This window comes from Ovis aries, chromosome 9 (assembly GCF_016772045.2).
Source record: "Ovis aries strain OAR_USU_Benz2616 breed Rambouillet chromosome 9, ARS-UI_Ramb_v3.0, whole genome shotgun sequence".
NCBI classification, from domain to species: Eukaryota; Metazoa; Chordata; class Mammalia; order Artiodactyla; family Bovidae; genus Ovis; species Ovis aries.
Window position 1 is genome coordinate 78913604 of NC_056062.1, and position 25210 is coordinate 78938813.

General features: G+C 41.1%; 1 protein-coding gene across 4 annotated transcripts in view; it reads left to right on the plus strand.

Annotated features, from left to right (window-relative positions):
- The window catches only part of NIPAL2 (NIPA like domain containing 2), an 87703-nt gene that overhangs the window by 45279 nt on the left and 17214 nt on the right, over positions 1-25210 (plus strand). For all 4 annotated transcript variants that reach the window (XM_015097909.3, XM_042254447.2, XM_042254448.2 and 1 more), the window contains exons 5-6: positions 7810-7931; positions 20034-20130. In XM_015097909.3, coding sequence (XP_014953395.3) covers positions 7810-7931; positions 20034-20130 — 219 coding nt within the window. The remainder of the gene's footprint in view (positions 1-7809; positions 7932-20033; positions 20131-25210) is intronic.

Below are 25210 nucleotides of genomic sequence, written 5' to 3' on the forward strand. Positions count from 1 at the left end.
TTTTTTGCCTTTTACCTGAATGCTTGGGAAAGATTGAGGGCAGGAGGAGAAGGGGATGACAGAGGATGAAATGGTTGGATGGCATCACCGACTCGATGGACATGGGTTTGGGTGGACTCCTGGAGCTGGTGATGAACAGGGAGGCCTGGCGTGCTGCGGTTCATGGGGTCACAAAGAGTCAGACACGACTGAATGACTGAACTGAACTGAACTGAACTGAATGCTTTTTGAGCAGAAATTTATCTGTTATCATATTTGTATCAGACTGTAGTTAAAAGTGATCAATTCTTGATTAATGCCACAGGAATAAGAAAGGATATAGTCACCAATTCCATACCCGGGCCTCCGACAGCAATACCATATGATTATCATGATCTGAGATGGAATAACCCTTTTCAGGCTTAGGGAAGGACTTTTCCCCAACGATCCTCAGAGTGTGTTAGGTCACATGTATTTTCTTGGGACCTATATTGTTGTTGCCTTGAGAGAACTTGGCTCTTTCTGTTAAAAGCTAAAAATGCATTGTTTTTTCTTTACAGGGACTAAAACCAAACAGGGAAAAGAGTAGTTAGTGGCATTTTGTACAAGATTAACATATAAGCATGCTAAAAATTAAATTGTCAAAATGTGTAAAAGAAAATCACTTATTTTTCCCTGCTTCAAGCAAATGAAAGTTTGTTTTTCATGATGGAACAAATGAAGATTTTTTTGGACCATGTGGAAACAAGCTGAACTAATTTATTGCCAAATGTTGATCTGTGGCTATGAAGCTTTTCACCACTAACTTCAAAAAAATGACCTCACAAAAGCTATGTCTGAAAGAAATCACCAACTATTATTAATTCAATGACAGGCTTTGGACTGTGCTCTGATTCTTAGTGGATTAATAACTTTAAATTATTGTAATGATTATTTTTCCTCTAAAATGCACCAAAATTCTCTCCCCTTCAATCAGCCAAAACTATAGTATTTCCCCCTCTCCTCCCTTAGTCATCAAAAATACTGAATCTAATAGTCTGTGAGATCCTAGTTGACTCAAGTCCAAATATTGTCATCATAAAAATAAAAATTACATCAGCACTCTCCAGAGACCAGTAACTTGATTATTTCAAGTCACCTATACATGGCTTCCCCATTGATAGAATGTCAAGAGATTAATAGTGAGACAAAGACCACTTCCTTCCTTCCTTCTCCCACACCAGAGGTCAGCTTGGTTTGAAGCCAGGACCTAGAATACTAATCTAGCCAAACAAAAATCATTTCTGGTTGAGAGGACAAATTGGCTATTTGGTTTTAAAACTGCCTCAAGAATGGGAGACTTTATGATGGTTGATTCAGAACTATTTAAATTCATTATATTATTTAGATAAATAAGCAGGGTGACAATATACACCCTACTTAGTTAAGTTATTGAAAGGACTGAGGCTGAAGCTGAAGCTCCAATACTTTGGCCACCTGACGTGAAGAGCTGACTCATTGGAAAAGACCCTGACGCCGAGAGAGATTAAAGGCAAAAGGAGAAGGGGATGACAGAGGATGAGATGGTTAGATAGCATCACTGACTCAATGGACATGAGTTTGAGTAAACTCCAAGAAATTGTGAAGCACAGGGAAGCCTGGCATGCTGCAGTCCACGGGGGTCACAAAGAGTCAGACATGACTGAGTGACTGAACAACAATACTTTTGAGACTTGCCAATCCAGGGCTTCTTCAGGACTTGGCTGACTTAAGCCTGAGGAATCTGGAGACACTATACTGAGGAGAAGGCACCCTTTGGTGTGAAGGAATCCAGTTTATGCTGCTGTGTTTAGTGGTATACCACCTCTGAAGCAATAGCTGGACCACCATTGATCAGGCGGTATATCGCAAGCTCTAAGAAAACCAGACAGCAATGTAGGGTAAGGTCAGGTTAGCTGAATTTTTCAACTCTTGAGGCTATCAGAAGTCAGATCAAGCCAGATTCCAGAAGCTAGCTAAACAGCAGTTAACACTAGCTGGCATTGAGCTGGAGAGTGGGGACAAAATTAAAAGCGATTTCAGGTTTTACTTAAGGAGGAGGGTGGGCTGGGAAACTGGATGTCTTTTGAGGAAGAACTGTGCAAATGGATTCTAGAAGCCAAGGCTTGCACAGGTGAGGAACTCAGCAGGCTGTAGATGCTGATGAACAGATGCATCAGAAGGAACTTGACTATAGGCTGTTTTCCCTTCCTCCATCTTTATATGTCAGCCTCCATCCACAAGCATCTATAGGAGACTTTTGCAACAGAGCTTCAGTAGCCTCTTGAAACAGAGGCTGTATTCTCACAGCTGGATCCAGTTAAATGTCAAGCATTTCTCAGAGTATAAAATATTCCTCCAAACACTACTTCAGGATGATATAAATGGTCAAATATGTTTAGAAAATATTATAACCATATCCTCCCCAAGGAGATTGACAATGAACGCTAACACATACAGGCTCTCAGGGGTCTTCCAGTAAAATAGCGATTTAAATTTGTTTAACTCACCTCTTTCCAAATAGATTTGAGTTGAAACTTTTTTTGGTGGTGTGTCCCTCTTATGAAACTGGGTTCTAGGGAACACCAGTTTGGAGATGCTCTTCTCAAGGAACTTCAGGGCCAGTCGGGGCCTTCAGGAACCACTGCCAGAAGGAGTCCATTCCTTCTGTCCCCTGTGGAGACGCTTTATCCAGCCTCATGTTGTGTTCAGTACAGTTCCTGGGGTGCCACTCACTGAGACTACAAGGTGAATGACAGACTTGTGTAGTCCAGTTATCAGCCCTGGTCCATTATGCACACAAGAGGCAGAAGAGTGTAATCATTAAGAACAGCTTACCTAGGGACTCCCTGGTGGTCCAGTGGCTAAGACTCCACGCTCCCAATGCAGGGGGGCCCGGGTTTGATCCCTGGTCAGGGAACTAGATCCCACATGCCACAGTTAAGACCCAGCACAGCCAAGTAGATAAATAAATATATATATATAAAGAGTAGGTTACCTAGGTTCCAATTCAAGCTCTTCACTTAGCCCAGCCAGGATAATTATTCCCTCTGTGACTCAATTTTCTCATATGTCAAATATGGCTAGTAATAGTTTAATAGTATCCAATGTTATATATTATACAATATACATATACTATATGTTAGTATAGTAACATGCAGTATAGTTTTGCAGGCTTTTTGTAAGAAATATTAGTTATGTTTGTATAAAGCATTTAGATTATGCTAAGTATTAGCTATTACTATTATAGTTCTTATTATCATCACATTTGTGTGTGGTGGTGATCATAATGTGACTCTCATGTCAGCCACAATTGTCTATGAAATCTATAGCTTTGGGCACACTGCTTAAAAAGAATGATTACTTCCCTTGGCATATGCCCTCCCAGTACACCTAGTCCGTTTACTCCAAAGAGCAGGGATGAGCCTGTTTCCCTGTTTTGTACGTATAACAAGTTTATAGGAAGAGATTTTATTAATACTTGTATCAAGCTGAATCTGAAACGCCCACCAGATCATTGTAGATTTTTATGTAACTTCAGTTGTATTTGATGAGGAAATGTATTTGGTGCAGGTCTGGGCATAAGGGTGGCAGATGAGCCCACACCCCTCTATCATGGGTTGTATCCAGTGTCCTGTGGTTGACGACCACCTGCAGCTTACTCTCTGCTGCCTGACTGCTCCACCTTTGGACCCCGTCAATATTCAGCTCTCAGTGCTTTGTGTACTGAACAGACGGTTAGGGCTTCCCTGGTGGCTCAGATGGTAAAGCGTCTACCTGCAATGTGGGAGACCTGGGTTCGATCCCTGGGTTGGGAGATCCCCTGGAGAAGGAAATGACAACCCACTCCAGTACTCTTGCCTGGAAAATCCCATGGACAGAGGAGCCTGGTAGGCTACAGTCCAAGGGGTCACAGAGTCGGGCATGACTGAGCGACCTCACTCCCTGAGGTCAGCAGTGAGTAGCAAACAGTGCTGCTGGTGTTTCTTCCTCTCTGTGTTCTGTCAGTTACATCATTTCTTTTCTGCTCTGTTTTTTTAAGACTAGTGGAGAGAAGTCTTCACTAGATAATAAGAAAGTGCTGAGTCCTTCCTGCCCTGTCCTTTAATTTTCAAATTGAGTTGTTATCCCTGTACAGACAGCCCCAGGGACAGTCCCTAGTCATCTCTAGACCAATATTAGAGATAAAAGTTTGGATTAATTTTGAAGTTTGACTCAGATGGCCTTTGACCCTTGGCAGTCAGCATCCTAAGTTGCATTTGTCCCGGGGCCCTTTGTCACAGGCCTCCAGATAAGCTTTCAAACATATTCTGCTCCCCAGGATGGCCTCTTGCCGAGCCAAATTCCTGGAGTCTAGCAAGTATGATAAGTTAATTTGTGCCTAGAAATGAGGAGACTGTCACAGAGGGATAAACAACTCACCTGGCCTGTGCAGCTAGCAGTAGCAGTGAGATTTTAACTCTAGGGAGCCAGTCTCAGTTCAGATTAGACTTCACTGTCCAAGTCTGGACTTGAAATTTAACCACGTCCCTGGGCCAGGGGCATGTCAAGTGCTGCTTTCCTTCTTTTAGTATCTTACACTTCCAGAGCACTCCTCTGGGCAAATGGGCCAACAGAAGGTAAACTAGCAAGTTTTCTAAGTCAGAAATTTGTACCTTTCCAAAGATTGGTGGCTTTACTGAAATAAAAATAGCAGAAACTGTGATGTTTCATATTAGCTTCCCAGGTGGCTCAGTGGTAAAGAATCTGCCTACCAAGCTGGAGATCCCTGGGTTCGATCAGGTTCGATCCCTGGGTTGGGAAGATCCCCTGGAGAAGGAAATGGCAACCCACTCCAGTATTCTTGCCTGGGAAATCCCATGGACAGAGGAGCCTAGTGGGCTACAGTCTATGGGGGTCACAAAGAGTCAGACACGATTTAACGACTAAACAGCAACAATAACGTGATGTTTCATGCCACTTTTAGGAAAAGGTGGAATATAAAAATATTTTGCAGAAATTTATTGAACCAACTGCTAGTGGCTGTCTGCAGCACTTTTAAACACTTATGAAAAATGTGCACATGACTCATGGAGACAGTAAATCACATACAATGACACCAAAGAAACAAGAAAATAAGAGCAGTTATCCAGAACTGCCTTCATAAATGTAGGATGTTGCTGAAATTAAAATTATTAGCAAGAAAGAGTGTGTGACCTCCTGAGCTGCCATAGAGTGGCTCACTAGACTTGCAGTGATGTGATGTTCACGTGAGATAAGACGTGTGAAAAATTACTTTAAAGGGTACTCACAAAACCATCAGTCGTTGTATCTGTTTTTAACAAGCTTTGGAAGGCAGTGAAGATCTGCACTGGTGGAGATGGGCACAGGCCGCACATAGAGAGCAGAGGTGGAACAGGGAGGGGTGTGTCAGGATGTGAAACAGGGACCGTGTTGGAAATAATGCCGCCTCCATAAATGGAACACTCTGCAGACTCTGAAAGAATGAGACTGCCCGACATACAACGTGAAACATTTTCCGAGATGTTCTTGGAGTAGATAAAGATGTTCTGTTAAGTGGGAAAAAAGCAAGATGCAGAAAAGTGTGTATAATATGCTAACATCATTCTGTGTAAAAAAATCAAAATGCATGCACTCTCACCCACGCCTGCCTACAGCATCTCTGGAAAGAAAATCTCAAGCACCAGCAGCAGTCGCTCACTTTGAGGGGGGGACCTCGTGGGCCACAAGGATGTGAGAAAGAGTTTCCTTTCACTGATCCCTCTTGTATGGCTTTTGAGTTTTTTACTGTATGCATGTGTTATCCATTCAAAGCTAAATTTTCAAGGTTTTCCCTGCTGGCTCAGCGGTGAAGAATCCACCTGCCAATGCAGGGGACACGGGTTTGATCCCTAATCTGGGAAGCTCGCACATGCCGTGCCACAACTATTGAGCCCGTGCCCTAGAGCCTGGGAGCCACAACTACTGAGCCACTGGCCACAACTATTGAAGCCCACGTGCCCCAGGGCCCCTCCTCTTGCAGCAAGAGAAGTCGCCGCAACGAGAAACCCATGCACTGCCGCTAAAGAGTAGCCCTCGCTTGCCTCGATGGAAGAAAAGCTCACGCAGCTATGAAGACCCAGCGCAGCCAAAGACAGATAAATAAAAACCAAATTCCTGAAAAATGAAGTTTGACACTAGATACAGTTAGATGAGATAAATAACTGGCAGAGGAACTCAATATAAACAAGAAATTTAGATTTCACAAGAATAGGTTGGAAGACTCTGAGATTGTGAAATTGTATTCAATGCATTTATTCTGCTTTACTAAGTTAGAAAGCTGGGTTTTTAAAATATTGCTTCTTCCGAGGAATGTAATATTGAACAATTATCTTATAAGATCTTTGGTTTCCTTTTTTTATTATTTTTTTGGTCAAAGAAAGGACAGACCTGACCAATAATTTTGCCCAAGTTCTTATATATGGTTTTTATTGTTTCCTTTTATTACAATGCTTAATAAAGTATATTGTTTTCTTTTTAAAAATTCTCATTAGAAAATAGCTTTTAAAATTGTGTGTATAATTTCTGCCTTCGCAAAGTAGTACTGAATAAATTGTTACATTAGAGTAAGCTTATTTTATAGCTTGTACTATACCATGAATAGCTATTGTCTAGCTTATATAAAAAATCAAATGGATTCTCAGAAACTAGAGTTCAAAACTCTAAATCATTAGGTTGAGAACAATAGGAAATTGATGTCTTCAAATTATGAGGTTGTATAGACAAACCAAATTGTTTCAGGTTGGAGTGTATGCTGGTTGTAAATTATATACACAACAATGCTGACCTCAGTGGTGAAACAGGTTGAATTATGTTTTCAAGTTGTGCTACCCAAAAAATGCTACATAAATCAGTTTTTCTCAGGCTGCTAATTATTAATAAATAAGCAGTTTCCAGTGTTATTCGGAAAGCCAAATCCGCTTTTCTGTGGCCACTTCTCCCCCACATTTTCCGTTCCTCCGTTATTGTAAGTAATGTTAAAGTGATGACAGTAACACATTCCTACATAGGTTTATAATGTGATATTTTACCAAGCTATCCCTGGAATTCTAGATTTTAAATCAGATCAAGTCAATCTGACTCAGAGTCAGCATTCACTTTGTTATTTCTCCTAAAAGGACTCCAAAAAATGACAGTGATTATGGTATTCATTTACAAGAGTTTCAAAGTGTAAAATAGCCAAGTATGTGTGTGTAAAGGATCCAAGGTGAGTAAGTGCAGAGGGGGCCATCAGGTGATGGATTTCCCCATTCTGTGGGCCCTGCCATCTAGATCTAGGTGGCTCTAGAGTCGCCATGCACTTCCTGGTCCACATGGAAACAAGCAGCCAGGTTGGATGTGTTTCCACGTCTCCATGTGCACGTGTTCTGATCGTCCCCATCTCTGAGGAAAGCTTCGCTGTAGAGGTCAGAATTCATCTTGAATGACAGAGAAAAATCTGAAGTTATGTGCTACCCCATCCATCCCATGGCCCTTATCTTATCCCCTTCTAAAGGTAATGCTGTCGGGTAAATGCTCGATGTTCTTGGGATGGTTTGATAGATTGTATTTTCATAGGCATCCCTTGGAGAAGGGAAAGGCTCCTCACTCCAGTATTCCGGCCTGGAGAATTCCATGGACTATAGCCCATGAGGTCACAAAGAGTCGGACACAACTGAACGACGTTCACTTTCACGACTTTTGCAAGTAATGCTCAGCGTATAGGAAATGTTTACGTAAACAAAAAGGCTTGAATGGCCCTTTTCAACATGGTTTGTCTTTTCAATTTAAAAGGTATGACGTTGGCATTGGCGGGAACTTATCTATTGGTGAACTTTGCTCCAAATATAACTCAGGCTATCTCCGCAAGAACAGTTCAGTATTACTTTGTCGGCTGGCAGTTCATGATCTACATGGTAAGAATCCTAAAAATTTTACTATCCCAGAAGCAATATTGTCTAGACCACTGGTACATGGAGACGTTGGAGAGCTAGGATAATCTTTTCTTCTCAGTGTTAATAATTCATTGAAATGTAAATATATTTGACCAATATTTGAAACACTAAATCAACAATAGAAGTATCCCTGTTCCCTGGGTATTCTGTCCTTGGGGATGACTTATCACTGGAACAGTTTCCACAATTTAATGGAATTTAATCCAGCAAAGCCCAGAGTCACGTATTTTAGGACAACTCAAAAACAAACAAACAAAAAAACAAAAAACAAAAAAAAACCCCTCTCTTCCCAAGTCAAAGGAAAGTACCTGAAGACATATTTTACTTCACTGAATTTTATTTAAGGTATGTATTCTCCTCAAAAAAGCACTTATAGAGACCCATGCAATAGCCTGTCTGAAGAGAAATAGGGCAATACTGAGAGATGGGGAAAAGAAAAAACAGAATGAGCTGATGTAGAAATTGGAAGCCACTAATTGTGATTTTTTTTTTAATTTGATGCAGTGACTAGGTATGGTGGGTATTAAGAGAGAATGTGATTGAAATAGTTGGCATATAACTTGTTATGGAAGTCAGTTTAGATTGGAAAATAAGCATATTCTAGGAAAGGCAGGCAGGAAGAAGAAAAATGGGGTTGTCTAGATCAGCATTTAACCAAGAACTGAATTGGTAAAATAGTTGTGAATTCAATGAAAAGAATCAAGGCACACAGAGTCATACATTTTTAGGGTTAGAAGTGACCTCAGAAAGCTATCGGGCCCAGTGCGCTGCCTTTAAAACAGGTTCAGTTCAGTTCAGTTCAGTCGCTCAGTCATGTCCGACTCTTTGCAACCCCATGGACTGCAGCACGCCAGGCCTCCCTGTCCATCATCAACTACCAGATGATTACTTTACTCAAACTCATGTCCATTGAGTCGGTGATGCCATCCAACCATCTCATCCTCTGTCATCTGCTTCCCCTCCTGCCTTCAATCTTTCCTAGAATCAGGATCTTTTCAAATGAGTCAGCTCTTCACATCAGGTGGCAAAAGTATTGAAGTTTCAGCTTCAGCATTAGTCCTTCTGATGAACACTCAGGACTGATCTCCTTTAGGATGGCCTGGTTGGATATCCTTGCAGTCCAAGGGCCTCCCAAGGGTCTTCTCCAACACCACAGTTCAAAAGCATCAATTCTTTGGTGCTCAGCTTTCTTTATAGGCCAACTCTCACATCCATACATGACTACTGAAAAAACTATACCCTTGACTAGATGGACCTTTGTTGACAAAGTAATGTCTCTGCTTTTTAGTATGCTGTCTAAGTTGGTCATAACTTTCCTTCCAAGGAGTAAGTGTCTTTTAATTTCATGGCTGCAATCACCATCTGCAGTGATTTTGGAGCCCAGAAAAATAAAGTCAGCCACTGTTTCCACTGTTTCCTCATCTATTTGCCATGAAGTGATGGGACTGGATGCCATGATCTTAGTTTTCTGAATGTTGAGTTTTAAGCTAACTTTTTCACTCTCCTCTTTCACTTTCATCAAGAGGCTTTTTCGTTCCTCTTCACTTTCTGCCATAAGGGTGGTGTCATCTGCATATCTGAGGTTATTGATATTTCTCCCAGCAATCTTGATTCCAGCTTGTGCTTCTTTCAGCCCAGCGTTTCTCATGATGTACTCTGCATGTAAGTTAAATAAGCAGGGTGACAAGATACAGCCTTGACGTACTCCTTTTGCTATTCGGAACCAGTCTGTTGTTCCATGTCCAGTTCTAACTGTTGCTTCCTGACCTGCATACAGATTTCTCAGGAGGCAGGTTAGGTGGTCTGGTAGTCCCATCTCTTTCAGAATTTTCCACAGTTTATTGTGATCCACACAGTCAAAGGCTTTGGCATAGTCAATAAAGCAGAAATAGATGTTTTCTGGAACTCTCTTGCTTTTTCGATGATCCGGCGGATGTTGGCAACTTGATCTCTGGTTCTTCTGCCTTTTCTAAAACCAGCTTGAACATCTGGAAGTTCATGGTTCACGTATTGCTGCAGCCTGGCTTGGAGAATTTTGAGCATTCCTTTACTAGCATGTGAGATGAGTGCAACTGTGCGGTAATTTGAGCATTCTTTGGCTTTGGCTTTGTAAAATAGTTTACTCCTGCTTTATACCTATTATTTATACCTGGCGTTTGCAGGGACATGGCAAACTCTGCTCTCAGTGTGATGTGATTCAGGATCTTACCGCAGGAACCATACAGTACTACACTATTGTGTGGTCATTTCTAGCCAGGTGACCAGAAGCCTGTATATCTTACCATCTCTGATACATAGTTCTGACCACTGGGACACAAGTGTTTACAGGGCTTTTCTGTTTACATCTCCCACTCCTAAGATCTGTTAAAAAAAAAAATAAATTCCTCATACACTATACACCCTTTAATAAACTCACCGATTTCCCCTCCAAACACCACCGAAAACGTATTCCCCTCCACTCCCTCAGCTCCCAGTCTCTCCTCACTCATCATAAGGTAGTAAACCCCTCCCCAAGAATTGCCGGATGGAGGTGCTGCTTTGGTCCTGATCCTCCTCGCCTCTTGTGCGCCGTTTTCTGACAGCCCACTCTCTTCTCTTGGCAGCGCTCTTGTCCCAGGCTTCTTCAGTTTGTTTTCCCTGTTCCTCTTCCTCCAGTCTGATCCGTCCATCCCAGGCTCTTGGTGAGCACCTCCTCCCCTTCTGCATCCACTCTTATCTTTCCCTGCTGTACAACTCTCCCAAGGTTTTCTGGAGTGATCTCATTGCCTACTCCACCACCATCATTCTTTAGAAAGACTTTCAAATCCAGACTTGCATCTCCTTCCCAGATCTCTCCTAACACCAAAGCTGTGTTTTCATCTGTCCACTTATTCCCACCGACTCAATGAGTTTGAGCAAACTCCAGGAGAAAGTGAAGGACAGGGAAGCCTGGCATGCTATACTCCAAGGGGTCTCAAAGAGTCAGACATGACTGAGGGGCTGAACAACAACAGCAACTTATTCCTTATTCCTGCTTGGATATCCCATAGAGTCTGCAGGACTAACATCTCAAAAACTGAACTCAATATCTTCTCCCCTAAACTCCCTCCTCGCTTAATTTGGAAGGTTCCTCTTACCCTCATCCTCCACTCCAGAGTTTAGGAGTGGGCTTTCCAATTCAGAGTAGGCTTCCTCAGGTCTGTTGTACTTTGTCCCCCTCTTCCCTCTTTTATCTTCTTACTTGTCCACTGTACCCAGTCCTTTAACTATTAAAGCTTTCATCAATCAAATCTAAGTACTAGAAGGACTCTTTGAGCATTTCATGATAGTCTAGACTTGAAGTCCTACCAACACATTATTATTCTTTGCCTACAGGCAAAACGAATTCTTCATCCGGTAAGAAAAGGGTCACAGAGTCTGTAACCAGAAAATTAAAAGCCTGCACTGAATCCTTTGGAGATTAAAGATGCATCAAGGCTTATTTCCTGGAATAAACAGCATTGTTTGATGATGATGTATTTTATATTGTTTTAATACCAGAGAAAACATTTTAAAAGAACAAAACTACTTTTTAAGCCTTATAATCCCACAAAAATGTACACTGAAATAATTGCATTTTTCTATTTTCCAAAGGTAAATCTTAAGTTAATTTATTCACAAGTTCATCCGACTAATTTAGTCACCTAGAATATAGAGGAGAATTCCTGAAGCGGGAATTTTACAGTCCTGGGGAGACTCATATTCCTGTGAAACAGTGAAAGTATATTTGAAAATAAGTGTCACTAAAAATGCAAATAATTCCAGATGTTTATATGACAGCATAAAATGAGCCTTTAATAGAGTCACATTTGAATAACACTATTGGCATTAGACTCTTAGGGGAACAGATCTATATTATCTTAGTTTATCTCAGTTTGGAATTTAATCCATTATATGTTACATCTCTAAAGACTCAGAAGTTATCAATTATATACCAAGATCTTGACTTGAAGTTTGGTTTTAAGTCTGTTAACATGTGCATAATTAATATTTAATCCTTCATCGTGCCAGGTTCTGTACTTTTTCTGCAAACCATGATTGCAGAGATCATGATTATAGTAATTAAGGCAATTCTTTGAAGAATCATTCATCTAACTGTTTTTATATTACATATGATTTATACAGTATTTGTATTATATCTCGTATTTATATATTACACCAAGTGTAAATATAACACCTGAACTGCCTTTTGAAACTGATCAAATAAACAGTAAAATGCATAAAAATATTTTAAAATCTAAATAAATTTTACATATCTCAAAAGGGGATTGTAAAGTCATATTATAGACTAGCTGAGAGCATCTCCTTTCATCATGTGTTTAGCTGTCTCAGCTGTCTCAGGTCAATATCCATCTTCCCTTTAAGGATTACATGAAGTGGAAGCCTCAGAAACAAGGCCCAAGCTCTGAGCTGGGACTCTTTGGGAAAAAAAAGAGGATTTGAGAAGCCTGGTGTCTACTAGTCAGAGAGGAATGAAGTGTCCTGTGCTCATCCACTAAAACATACTTTCCCACCTGGTGCTTACCAAAAAGCAAAACACAATCAGGTTTTCAAGGTCAAACTAGCTTGGAGAGATGCTGTGAAACATACATGGGCCCCTGAGAAATTCATCATTTCCGTTAGCATGTTAAAAACTAGAAGTCCTTTAGGGAAGAGTTAGGCTTAACCTTGTTAATCCTGCCCTGCCCAGGCTTTTGTGACCATGAGGCCCTTTTCTTGAAGGGCCTTATGTGGAATAGCAGCTGTGAACACCTCGGCAGAACCCACACGAGGGGCTGTGGCTCTGAGTCTCAGTTACTCTGTGTTCTTTGGCAGGCTTGATTGTGGCTGCGTTTGTTGGTTTTTGTTTTTTTTTTTTTTTGCATACCCAGATTTCCCCACAGACCATTCTCCTTCACAAAATAATCTGCATGGTGCTCATTTTCTCTCCACCAGAAAAAAAATTAAATAAGCAGAAGCAGGGGCCTAGCCTGTCGTTTGGTGTGATTTTCTACCCCAAAGCCCCATTACTAAGTCAGCCTTTCTGGCAAAAGCTGCCTCAACACCCACCAGCAGGTGTTAAAACCTGAAAGGCGAAAACTATGCTTGCGTAAGCCCTCTCTGTCTGGTGCGTGAGGTTCATCTGCTCGGTTGTCTGAATGTAAGTAGTACTCACAGGTCTGCACTCGGACCCACTTCTACAGCTGAGGTCACCAACCTCACTGAGCAGGTTGAGCCCTGTGCCCGCTCCGACCATGTTGTGTCCTTCACCTGGGCAGCAAGCAGTCCTAGACACTGGCAGATGGGGAAGCCCAAGTAGCGAGGTTCAGTAACTTATCTGAGGTCACATAGAAACTAAGTGAAAGAGCCAGAATTCAAAACCAGGTGGACCACTTCTGGGGTACACGCTCCAGTTCATTTCCCCACCCACCTCTCCATGCAGAATCGATACAGGCTGACCTCCAAGCATCAGATCTTTGTCCAGACTTGGCTTTAGAGAGAATCTTTGCAGAGCCCATTGCTTTTGGACAAGGACACTATATCAAAAGCTACGCTTTCAGAGAGAACTTGACAAGAGAAGAGGAGATGAGTGCAGGCTCGGAATTTGGTACCGGGACTGGGGTTTCCAGTGGTGAAATTTTGTGTCTCTTGTCACATCATCCCACGGACTGCCAGTGCTCTTTTTGCCACTTAAAACAAAGTGATTGTTATTGTTGTTGTTGAGTCGTTAAGTTGTGTCTGACTCTTTGTGACCCCATGGGTTGCAGCACACCAGAGTCCTCTGTCTTTCACTATCCTCCCAAAGTTTGCTCAAATTCATGTCCATTGAGTTGGTGATGTTAGCTAACCACCTCATCCTTTGCCGAAAACAGGGTGAGGAGTACCTTTAAATTCAATTAGAGAGTGAATCCAGAAAACCCGGAATCGATTCAGAAAACTCATCCTGAAGATTTTTTTCCTCTGGAAAGACTTCAAGTACCCAAATCTGAATTCGTTTCCTATTTTTCCTATAACCAACTGTCACACACTTAGTGGCTTAAAACAATGCGATTTTATTTTCTCAACAGTTTTGAAAGTCAGAGATTCAACATGGGTCTCATGGACTAAAATCAAGATATTGGCAGAGCTGTATTCCTTGCTAGTGCCCCTGGGGAAGAATCTGTTTCCTTGCCTTTTCCAACTTCTAGAGGCAGCCAGCATTCCTTGACTTGGGTCTTTCTCATGTTACATCTCTCTCTGACCACAGCTGGGAAGGTTCTCTGCTTTTAAGGACCCTTGTGACTACACTGGGCCCACTTGGACAATCCAGGATAATCTCTGCATCTCAAGATCCATAGCCTTAATCATGTCTGGGAAGCCCCGTTGCTGTGTAATGTAACATGCACACAAGTTCCAGAGAATAGACCGTGGACATCTTGAGGTGGGGTGGGGCATTATCCTGCCTACCAGCGGAAACCCCTCTGAGCCTTGGTTTCCTTATCTGTAAAATGAGGATAATAATAGCACCCACCTCCTGAGATGGTTGTGAGAATTTAATGAATTAGTACAAGTGAATCATGTGCAGAGCATGCACCCTGTGCTGATATTACTTCTGGCCTCTGAGACAGCAGTGAGCAAAGCTGCTTCTTCCGGGTTGCAGCAACCTGCAGAAGTCACAGCTTCTTTAATACTGAATTTTTGTTCAGAGAGGTAGGAAAATGTTACTAGGAAAAAAATTAACATTAACTCACGCGGCTTGGATATCTTACCCCGGGGAGCTCTGTGATCTCTTGCCACAGGACAGAACCCAAGGGCAAATAACAGTCATTCTGTGAATAACAGAAACTCATATTTTATTGATCTGAAATCATAGAGATGAAGTTTGCAAAAAAAAGTCACATATGATTTTTTAGACTGATAGCTACCACCATCCCCCCCGCCCCCCGCCAAAAAAATAATCGGCATGCTAACAGGTTAAGCTAACATGCTCTATGCCTTGGTGCAGGAATGGCTTCCTTCCTCCCAGCCACAAATACCATGATCCCAAAGGCTGCTGGGAGCTGTCTGTAACTGTGTCACATGAGAAATGGACTCCTCTGGTTGAGGGGAGACCAAGCTGAGAGGGATGGCTTTGGTTTTGATGGCAGCTCTCGGGAAGGTGAAAAGATAGGAGTTGAAAAGATTCTGTAGCACAACCTGATTAAATTAAAGGTCTGGCAAATAAGTCCTATAAGAAAAAGTTAAAATAATTGGTTTCATTTGCCAAGAAAAGACAAGACTAAGGGATGAGTTATTCTTCCATATTAGATGAAAAGGTTTTAAGTGAGAAAGATATGGTCCTGCTGCTTTCCGTATCCACAGAGGATTAAAGGGAGAAACAAAGCAATGGGTTAAAGCTTGAATTGGAACAGGAGACATTTGTGTTTATTTAGAAAAGGCTCCATGAGTAAAATGAAATCCTGAAAGTAGTGAAGTCCCCAACTCTCATCATTTTTAAGAAAAAAAAAAAAAAAAACCTAGTGCCAATATTTTTACGTGTCCAATGTAAACATTCATATTAAATTTCAGTCCAGAGATGCTGTCACTTTGGGGGGAAGAAAAGAGCTTTGCTTCAGATATCTTGTTGTGGTTGATCAGTCGCTAAGTCATATCTGACTCTTCGTGACCTCATGGGCTGCAGCACTCCAGGTTTCCCTGCCCTTCACTATCTCCCTGAGTTTGCTCAAATTGTGTCAGTGATGCCATCCAATCATCTCATTCTCTGTCACCCCCTTTTCCTCCTGCTCTCAATCTTTCCCAGCCTCACGGTCTTTTCAGTGAGTCAGCTCTTCGCATCAGGTGGCCAACTATTGGCGCTTCAACATCAGTCCTTCCAATGAATATTCTGGATTTATTTCCTTTAGGATTGACTGATTTGATCTCCTTGTTGTCCAAGGGAATCCCAAGAGTCCTCTCCAACACCACAGCTCAAAAGCATCAATTCTTCAGTACTCAGCCACCTTTATGATCCGGCTGTCATACTGGTACATGACTACTGGAAAAACCATAGCTTTGACTGTAAGCACCTTTGTCGGCAAAGTGATGTCTCTGCTTTTTAATATGCTGTCTAGTTTTGTCATAGCTTTCCTTCCAAGGAGCGGTCACCATTCACAGTGATTTTGGGGCCAAAGAAGATAAAAGTCTGTCACTGTTTCCACTTTTTCCCCATCTATTTGCCATGAAGTGATGGGACAGGATGCCATGATCTTAGCTTTTTGAATGTTGAGTTTTAAGCCAGTTTTTTCACTCTTTTCTTTCAACCTCCTCAAGAGGCTATTTAGCTCCTCTTCAGTTTCTCCCATTAGAGTGGTATCATCTGCATATCTGAGGTTGTTGATATTTCTCCTGGCAGTCTTGATTCCAACTTGTGCTTCACCCAGCCTGGCATTTCACATGATGTACTCTGCATATAAGTTAAATAAGCAGGATGACAATATACAGCCTTGATGAACTTCTTTCCCAATTTTGAACCAGTCCATTGTTCCATGTCTGGTTCTGTTACTTCTTGATGTACATACAGGTCTCTAAGAAGACAGGTAAGGTGGTCTGGTAGTCCCATCTCTTTAAAAATTTTCCACAGTTTGCTGTGATCCACACATAGTCAGTGAAGGTAGATGTTTTTCTAGAATTCCCTTGCTTTCTTTATGACCTAATGGATGATGGCAATTTAATTTCTGGTTCCTCTGCCTTTTCTAAATCCAGCTTGTACATCTGGAAGTTCTTGATTCACTTATTGCTGAAACTTAGCTTGAAGGATTTTGACCATTGCCTTTCTAGCATGTGACATGAGTGTAATTGTACGGTAGCTTGAACATTCTTTGGCATTGGCCTTCTTCGGAATTAGAATGAAAACTGACCTTTCCTAGTCCTGTGGCCACTGCTGAGTTTTCCAAATTTCCTGACATATTGAGTGCAGCACTTTAACAGCATCATCTTTAAGGAATAGTTCAGCTGGAATTCCATCACCTCCACTAGCTTTGTTCCTAGTAATACTTCCTAAGGCCCACTTGACTTCATGCTCCAGGATGCTCTAGGTGAGTGACCACACCATCATGACTATCTGGTTCATTAAGATCTTTTTTGTATAGTTGTGTGTATTCTTGCCCCCTCTTAATCTCTTCTGTTTCTGTTAAGTCTTTGCCATTTCTGTCTTTTATTGTGCCATCCTTGCATTGTTCCCTTGGTATCTCTAATTTTCTTGAAGCGATTTCTAGTCCTTCCCATTCTGTTGTTTTCCTCTATTTCTTTGCATTGTTCACTTAAGAAGTCTTTCTTCTCTCTCCTTGCTACTCTCTGGAACTCTGCATTCAGTAGGGTATATCTTTCCATTTCTTCTTTGCCTTTCACTTCTCTTCTCAGGTGTTTGTAAGGTCTTCTCAGACAACTTTTGGGTTATCTTAAGGACCTCAAAAAAGAAAAAAAAACTAAAAAATAAAATTGAGGGTTCAAAAGTACACTCATTTTCTTAAAGGAAGGAAAATTTTAAACATTCAGTCAATTAATACTTACCGAATACTCAGTTTATTAGACATTCAGTTCAGTTCAGTTCAGTTGCTCAGTCATGTCCAACTCTATGCGACCCCATGAATTGCAGCATGCCAGGCCTCCCTGTCCATCACCAACTCCCAGAGTTCACTCAGATTCACGTCCATCGAGTCAGTGATGCCATCCAGCCATCTCATCCTCTGTCATCCCCTTCTCCTCCTGCCCCCAATCTCTCCCAGCATCAGAGTCTTTTCCAATGAGTCAACTCTTCACATGAGGTGGCCAAAGTACTAGAGTTTCAGCTTTAGTATCATTCCTTCCAAAGAAATCCCAGGGCTGATCTCCTTCAGAATGGACTGGTTGGATCTCCTTGCAGTCCAAGGAACTCTCAAGAGTCTCCTCCAACACCACAGTTCAAAAGCATCAATTCTTTAGCGCTCAGCCTTCTTCACAGTCCAACTCTCACATCCATACATGACCACTGGAAAAACCATAGCCTTGACTAGATGGACCTTAGTCGGCAAAGTAATGTCTCTGCTTTTGAATATACTATCTAGGTTGGTCATAACTTTTCTTCCAAGGTCTGCTTTTTGGCAAACTATTGATAATAAATTTGATATGTAATTGACTCACTAATTCTAAAAATACTTATTGAGTGACCAACTGAGTGCCATGCACTGGAGGCAGTAAAGGTTCCTGTTCTTACAGAGCTGATGTGCTGGTGGGGACAGACAAGAAACGTAAACACGAGGACAGGTCATGGTTAAGACACTCTACAGTTGCCACCTGAAGTTGAGGTTGTGACAGGATGACTAGGTGCCTCTGTTAGAACAGAGTGATCTAGGAAGACCTCTCCAAGGGCCTGAGTGACTAGGAGTCATTGTGCAAACAAAAGCTCAGGGAAAGCTCATTCCAGGCAGGGCAAACCGTCAGTGCAAAGGCCCAAAGGCAGGAGCAGCGTGAGAACCACAGAGAACCAAAGTAGGGCGGTGGGGAAGCCGTTGTAGCTACTGCAGGTGGACCATCCATGAGCCAGCCATGCACGATGATGAGGACCCAGGAGTCTTAAGCAAGGAATGACTAGGTCTAATTTATATTTTTACTATATGTGTCATCCTGGATGAATCTTATAATACACAGTGAAAAAAAGCAAATGAGTGAAGGCAAGTATATGACTCCACTTGTATAAACAACAAATGTGCCAAAATAAATGGTATCATTTGAGAATACATAGAAACATAATTAAAGAAAATGAATGGGAAACACAAAATTCAATGTAGTGCTTCCTGGGGAGGTCACAGAAGAAGGGGAGAGCAACTGTGAAGGGAAGACTTCACAGAGATTGATGGGTTCTAGTTCTCAGGTTGGGTAGAGGGCATAGTGGTACTTGTCATAGTACTGTAAATACCTAATATGTATATCAGACAAGTAATGAGTCTCTATGAATGAAATAGTTCATTATCCAAATTGCATTTTTAAGTGACTCCTCTTGTTGTTCAATGGCTGGATGATTAAGAGACAGGAGTCAAGTCAAAGACAAAGTAGAAGCTGTTGCAATAGTCAGAAAGGGTCGGGGGAGGGAGGGAAAGACAGGACTTTTCAGCTTGTGCAACAGGGAACCTCCTAAGAGGGTGGAGGCTCAGGAGGAACAGGCAGAGAAGCTAGGCAATCATGAATTAAGTGTTGGCCAAACCAGTGAAGAAAAAGTCCTGGTTTCCATACCGTCAGCTACCCCTTGGGCATAAGTAAAGTATTACAGATAGTGGTATATTATTTTTATAATAAGGGTCAAACTGTGTTTCCAGGGGCTTCCCTAGTGGTCCAGTGGCTGAGACTCTGCGCTTAGTGCAGGGGACGGAGTTCAGTCCCTGGTCAGGGATCTAGACCCCACTTGCTGCAATGAAAGATCCAGCATGCTGCCGCTAAGACCCCACACAGCCAAATAAATAAATTAAATATATTAAAAAAAAACACCTTGTTTCCAGAACCACAAAAAAAAAAAAAAAGTCTTCTAAATGTTGTACCATTGATTCTTTATTTTTGTTATCACTGGAATGAGCCATAACAATTCAACCTTGCTGATGGAGAGGGGGGAAAAAAGAGTTAAGTGCTGGGACTTCTCTGGCAGTCCAGTGGCTAAGACTCCACACTTCTACTGCACGGCATACGGGTTCCATCCCTGGTCAGGGAACTAAGATCCTACATGCCCCATGGTACAGCCCCTCCCCCTCACAAAGAGTTAAGTGTTGCCCATATTCATATGATATGGCTGTTGAACATGCCCGTGGGAATGTCTGGTCGACACCTGGGTAAATGAGACTGGAGCTGCAGGGAGAACTGGAGATCTAGAGCTGGGTGTCATTGCCGTGTAGGTGGTGGTAGAACTCTTGAGTCTGGGTGGCTGAGGCTCCTTATGTTGTTCTCATATATTTAGAATTGTCCTTGGGAACTCTGGTCACCCTCAACCCTCATATGATACTCATCGCAAAATCAAAAAGTGTGGCATTCTGAAGACTTTGTGTAGAATAATTTAAACTTTACTCTTCCTATTTCCCTCTCTAGATTTTAGAAATATTAGTTTTCTGCATTCTCCTGTATTTCCATAAAAGAAAAGGAATGAAACACATCGTGATTCTGCTAACCCTGGTGGCACTCCTAGGTAAGGATGTGTTTTAGTTTCTAATTCTCTAATCTAGCCATGCTAAGTCATAAAGGAGTTTAGAGGAGAAATATCTGAGCATTCTGTTTTTTCTCATTGTTTCTACTTTTCAGTTCTGATCTATAGAAAGAAACTCTCAGTTACGCCAATTATACTTTGTATGTCCATTGCTACAATGGATATGTGTTTATTTTTTTAATATATTAAAGGAATTTTACTTCTTGATAATTCTCCCTGCTCTCTGACAATTTGAGGAGTTATTTTGCAGTAAGTAATTAAAGAAACAACTGAATCTACCCAATTGAAACCTTTATATCAGAAATGAACTATCAAAGCCTATCCTGTTTACATTTTTTAAGAAAATTTTAAAACATGGCTAATATGAAACACAAATGTGAGCAGTGTGATTTTCTTTTTTTGTTGTTATTTATTTTTGGCTGCATCATGCCTCTAGTTGAGGCATGCGGGATTTTTCATTGTGGTATGCAGGCTCAGAACACGTGGGTTGTCTAGCTGATGCCTGCAAGCTCAGCGGTTGAGGCACACGGGCTTAGCTGCCCCACGGTGTGTGGGATCTTATTCCCCAACCAGGGAATCGAACCCATGTCCCTTGCATCGGAAGGCAGATTCTTAACCACTGGACCACCAGGCACGTCAGTGATTTTCTTAAATACAACATTTCTCTCACTCACTACCCATTCCCTTTTTTCCAGATATACCTTATAAGATTTGAAAACTGATGCCTACATAAGCCCTCTCAATATTTTAAAACCTATTTTCCTTCCCCACTCCCCCGTCTCTCTCTGTCTCTCTCTCATATATATATATCTCAACACTAGGAAATCTCACTAATCATTTGGGAAATTCCCTTTTTAAAGGTTTTATTTGTAATCCTCCCTTGCCTCTTCTTTGCCAGTAAGATGACCCATCTATCCTGTGTTGTCTGCCCTGACTTTGAATTGGAAGATTGGCATTTGTGGCAGTTACTTATAGAAACAAATTTACTCTAGAACACATTCAAGTATGCAGTTGATCAAAAGAACAGAAAAGAAACTTTGTTTTCTTCCAAATTACCAGACAGGGCGAACAAAAGCAAGCTGAGAAGATGTACATTACCCAGAAAATATTGAAAATGAAGGGAATTTTAAATTTTCTTGAAAAAAATGAAGTAACAGAATTAAGACCATACATATCAGCTTTGATCATAAAGATAAATGGGCTAAGTTTACCAAGTGAAAAAGAAAGATTTCCAAATCGGACTTCAGAAAAATTCCCCTATTGATTTTGAAAAAGATTCTAAAATTGGATTCAGCCCATTTGCTCTGGTTCAGCTCCATAAGGGTTATTGAAAGAGCATCCTGATTGGCCCTTGCTGGTTGTGAAATATTTTGACTTCATATATAATTTCATCTAAAGCAAGGTAACTCAGATTGGAAGTAAAAGAAAGCAGAAGGTTGTGAGATTACCATGTAAGTTAAAATCAAGGCAGAAGCGCTAAGTGCAGTGGAGGATCCGGGAGGCACCCCCTCTTGGTTCAAGTGTACTCAGTTGCGTCTGGCTGTTTGCGACCCTGTGGACTGCAGCCCGCCAGGCTCCTCTGTCCACGGGATTCTCCAGGCAAGAACACTGGAGTAGGCTGCCATGTCCTCCTCTTGGGGATCTTCCCGACCCAGGGATCAAATCCACGTCTCCTAAATTGCAGGAGGATTCTTAACCCTCTGAGCTGCCTGGGAAGCCCAATCAGGGTAGAACTGGAACTTAGAAGGGGAGGCCCTAGGGGACTGAGGCCTTCAGTAGACTGGGCAGCAGCTATTTCAGAAAGTACATTAACAGAAATATAAGTAGAATATTGCTCTTAGCTCATGGAAATAAGTAGACAGAAAAATATGTAAAATTAGAGAAACTGAATGCTTAATTTTGATCTGGCAGTTCTGTTGTTGAACTCTAAATCCAGAAAGCAGAGAATACACCTTCTTTCAAGGGCCTGTGTAACATTTACAAAAGCTGATCTTATAATTGGCCACAAAGAAATTTTTGATAAATTCCAGGAAGTTGAAATAGTACAGACCACATTTTCAGATCACAGTGAAAGAAAAGCCGAAAATAATAACAAAAATAGAAACCAGTAAAGCCATACCACCTGGGAATGTTAAACACTACACTTAAACTGCAGCTGGGCTGAAGCAGAAACCTCAATTTCATTACAACATTTATTTCTTAAATTATTGTGAAAACAATATTAAACCTATAGTTTATGACTAATGCTGTATTCAGAAGGAAATTCATGGCTTTAAATGTAAGTCAGTTAAGCACTCAACTCAAGAAATCAGGGGAGGGCTTCCCTGGTGACCCAGTGGTTTGGCATTCTCCTTGCAAAGCAGGGGGTGCTGGTTCAATCCCTGGTGGGGAAAGATCCCACATGTCATGGGGCAACTAAACCCATGAACCACAACCATTAAGCCCACGCTAGAGGCATCAAGTCACAACTGCTGAGCTCACGTGCACAACTACTGAAGCCGTGTGCCTAGAGCCCAGGCCCTACAAGAGAAGCCACTGCAATATGACGCAGCTGTAAAACAGCCTCCGCTGGCCACGACTGGAGAAAGCCTGAGAACAGCAACGGAGAGCCAGCGCAGCCAGGAGTTCAATAAATAAATTAGTAAGAAGTCAGGGAGAAAGCCCCGAAATAAAGCTGAGGCCAGCAGAGAAGATCGATTAATAAAGGTAAAGGCAAATGTTAATGAAATAGAAAACAATGGACAGGTAAATAAGCCCAAGAATCAGTTCTGGTGGAAAACTAGGCATAAACTGAGAAGGCTGACTTTCAAACATGGCTCAGTGTAATGTCGGGCAAAAAATGGTACTGTTATAATGATGAAAGTAACACATATCTATTGTTGAGAATTAAGAAAACAGAGAAAGATACCAAGAAAATATAAAATGTTTTCATGTAAAACATAAAAATCCATGTAGTTGAGCACTGCAGCATGACATGATGGAAGTGTGTCTGTTCCCCTGTAGAAGATAGTTTGCCAATAGATTTCAGAAGAACAGTAATTGTTGCCCTTCAAGTGTTTTCCTACAGATACTGGGAGAATGATATACAACGATTTGTATTCAAAGATATTCATCACAGCTTCATTTTTAATACCAAAAAAAAATGGATACAATCTAAATATCCAAGAACATGGAATTACCAAAATATAGTATACATTTGTACAAAGGCATACTCTCCAGCCAATAAAAATCACGTGTTAGAAGAATACTTACTGGCACAGAAAATACTTAATGGCAATGGAAAACAGGTTCCTAAGTAATATATATTGTATGGTTCACATGTTATGGTATATTTGTGCTTAGCAATAGAAAAATAACTACAAGTCTCAAATGTTAAAAATGATCTGAGGATGACTGTTGAGATGGCAGGTGACTTTTATTTTTCTTTCTAGACTTCTCTGTATTTTCCTTTTTTTTTTGAATGAGCATGTATACTTTTATAGTTTGAAAAAATGAGTTTAAAGTTTATTCATAATCCTAGTGCCTAGAGATAATCACTGATAGTATCTTGATGTAGTTTCTTCATTTTTTTTTCTGGGCATATGTAAGTACTTTCTATTTTTATATCTACAGCATTAGAATGATACTGCACTACAATTCGGTATTCCCACCCATCCTCATTAACCATGCTCCCCAGCCACTACCCTCTCTCATTTAGAACTCAACACCAGCCTAGAAATAACTTGGAGAGTTACAATAAACAGTGATTAATCAGGGGGCGATGGTGCATGCTTTGAAAATATAATGATTAATTCTAGCAACTGATAGTTGGTTTTGCTAAAGAATTGTTTTTGTTTTGTATTTAAGTATAATTTAACATCAGATGGTGACTGAATTAGGTGGCCTTTACAATTCTGAGGTTCTGAGAGGAAGGAACAGTGTGTTCAACTCTTTCTCGGTTAATGATCTGTTTGGGAAACCTGGCTCTTCGGACCACAAGCCCCTCACCGCAGCATGCTCTAGCTTCAAGCCGAGTGTTTAAGAGGAAATCTAGGGCCCTCAAGAGCTAACCTTAGAAACTGAAACCATCAAGTGGCATACATGTCTATAGATATTGTAAATTTCTGGATTAGCTAAAGTATGACTATTTTCATAATCTATAGAAAATATGTAAAATGATTGGGTCGAAAATGTTTAAGGTGAAGACAGGCCCAGCTGTAAGGGCCTCTTTGTTTAGACAGAGGGTTTATTTTTAGAATTTATCACCTGGTCTCTTCTGTTAATCATGACTTTTAACAGAGAGAAAATGCCTGATTTGGAAGTATGCCCTGGTACCCTTCAAGTCAAAGTATAGTTTTAGTTTTTTGACAACTAGGCTTTTTCTAGTTGGCCACCACCTGTTATTTTAAACACTGTATACACAGACACTCACACTCTCACACACACACACACACACACATACATATACTTTTCAAGAGCTAAAAGGAATAAAGCTCAGATATATTATGACCAAGTAAATCAAAGGTAGTATTTCTTCATCACATTGCCTTTGACTTATAGATATTTGATATCAGGTAAAAATTATTTTTCAGCTTTCTGTGGGTTTCAGCTAAATTGTAGAATTATATGCAACAGTAATTTCAAGGGACCTAAGACAAAAGCCGGGAGAAATATCAATAACCTCAGATATGCAGATGACACCACCCTTATGGCAGAAAGTGAAGAGAAACTAAAAAGCCTCTTGATGAAAGTGAAAGAGGAGAGTGAAAAAGTTGGCTTAAAGCTCAACATTCAGAAAACGAAGATCATGGCATCCGGTCCCATCACTTCATGGGAAATAGATGGGGAAACAGTGGAAACAGTATCAGACTTTATTTTGGGGAGCTCTAAAATCACTGCAGATGGTGATTGCAGCCATGAAATTAAAAGACACTTACTCCTTGAAAGGAAAGTTATAACCAACCTAGATAGCATATTAAAAAGCAGAGACATTACTTTGCCAACAAAGGTCTGTCTAGTCAAGGCTATGGTTTTTCCAGTGGTCATGTATGGATATGAGAGTTGGACTGTGAAGAAAGCTGAG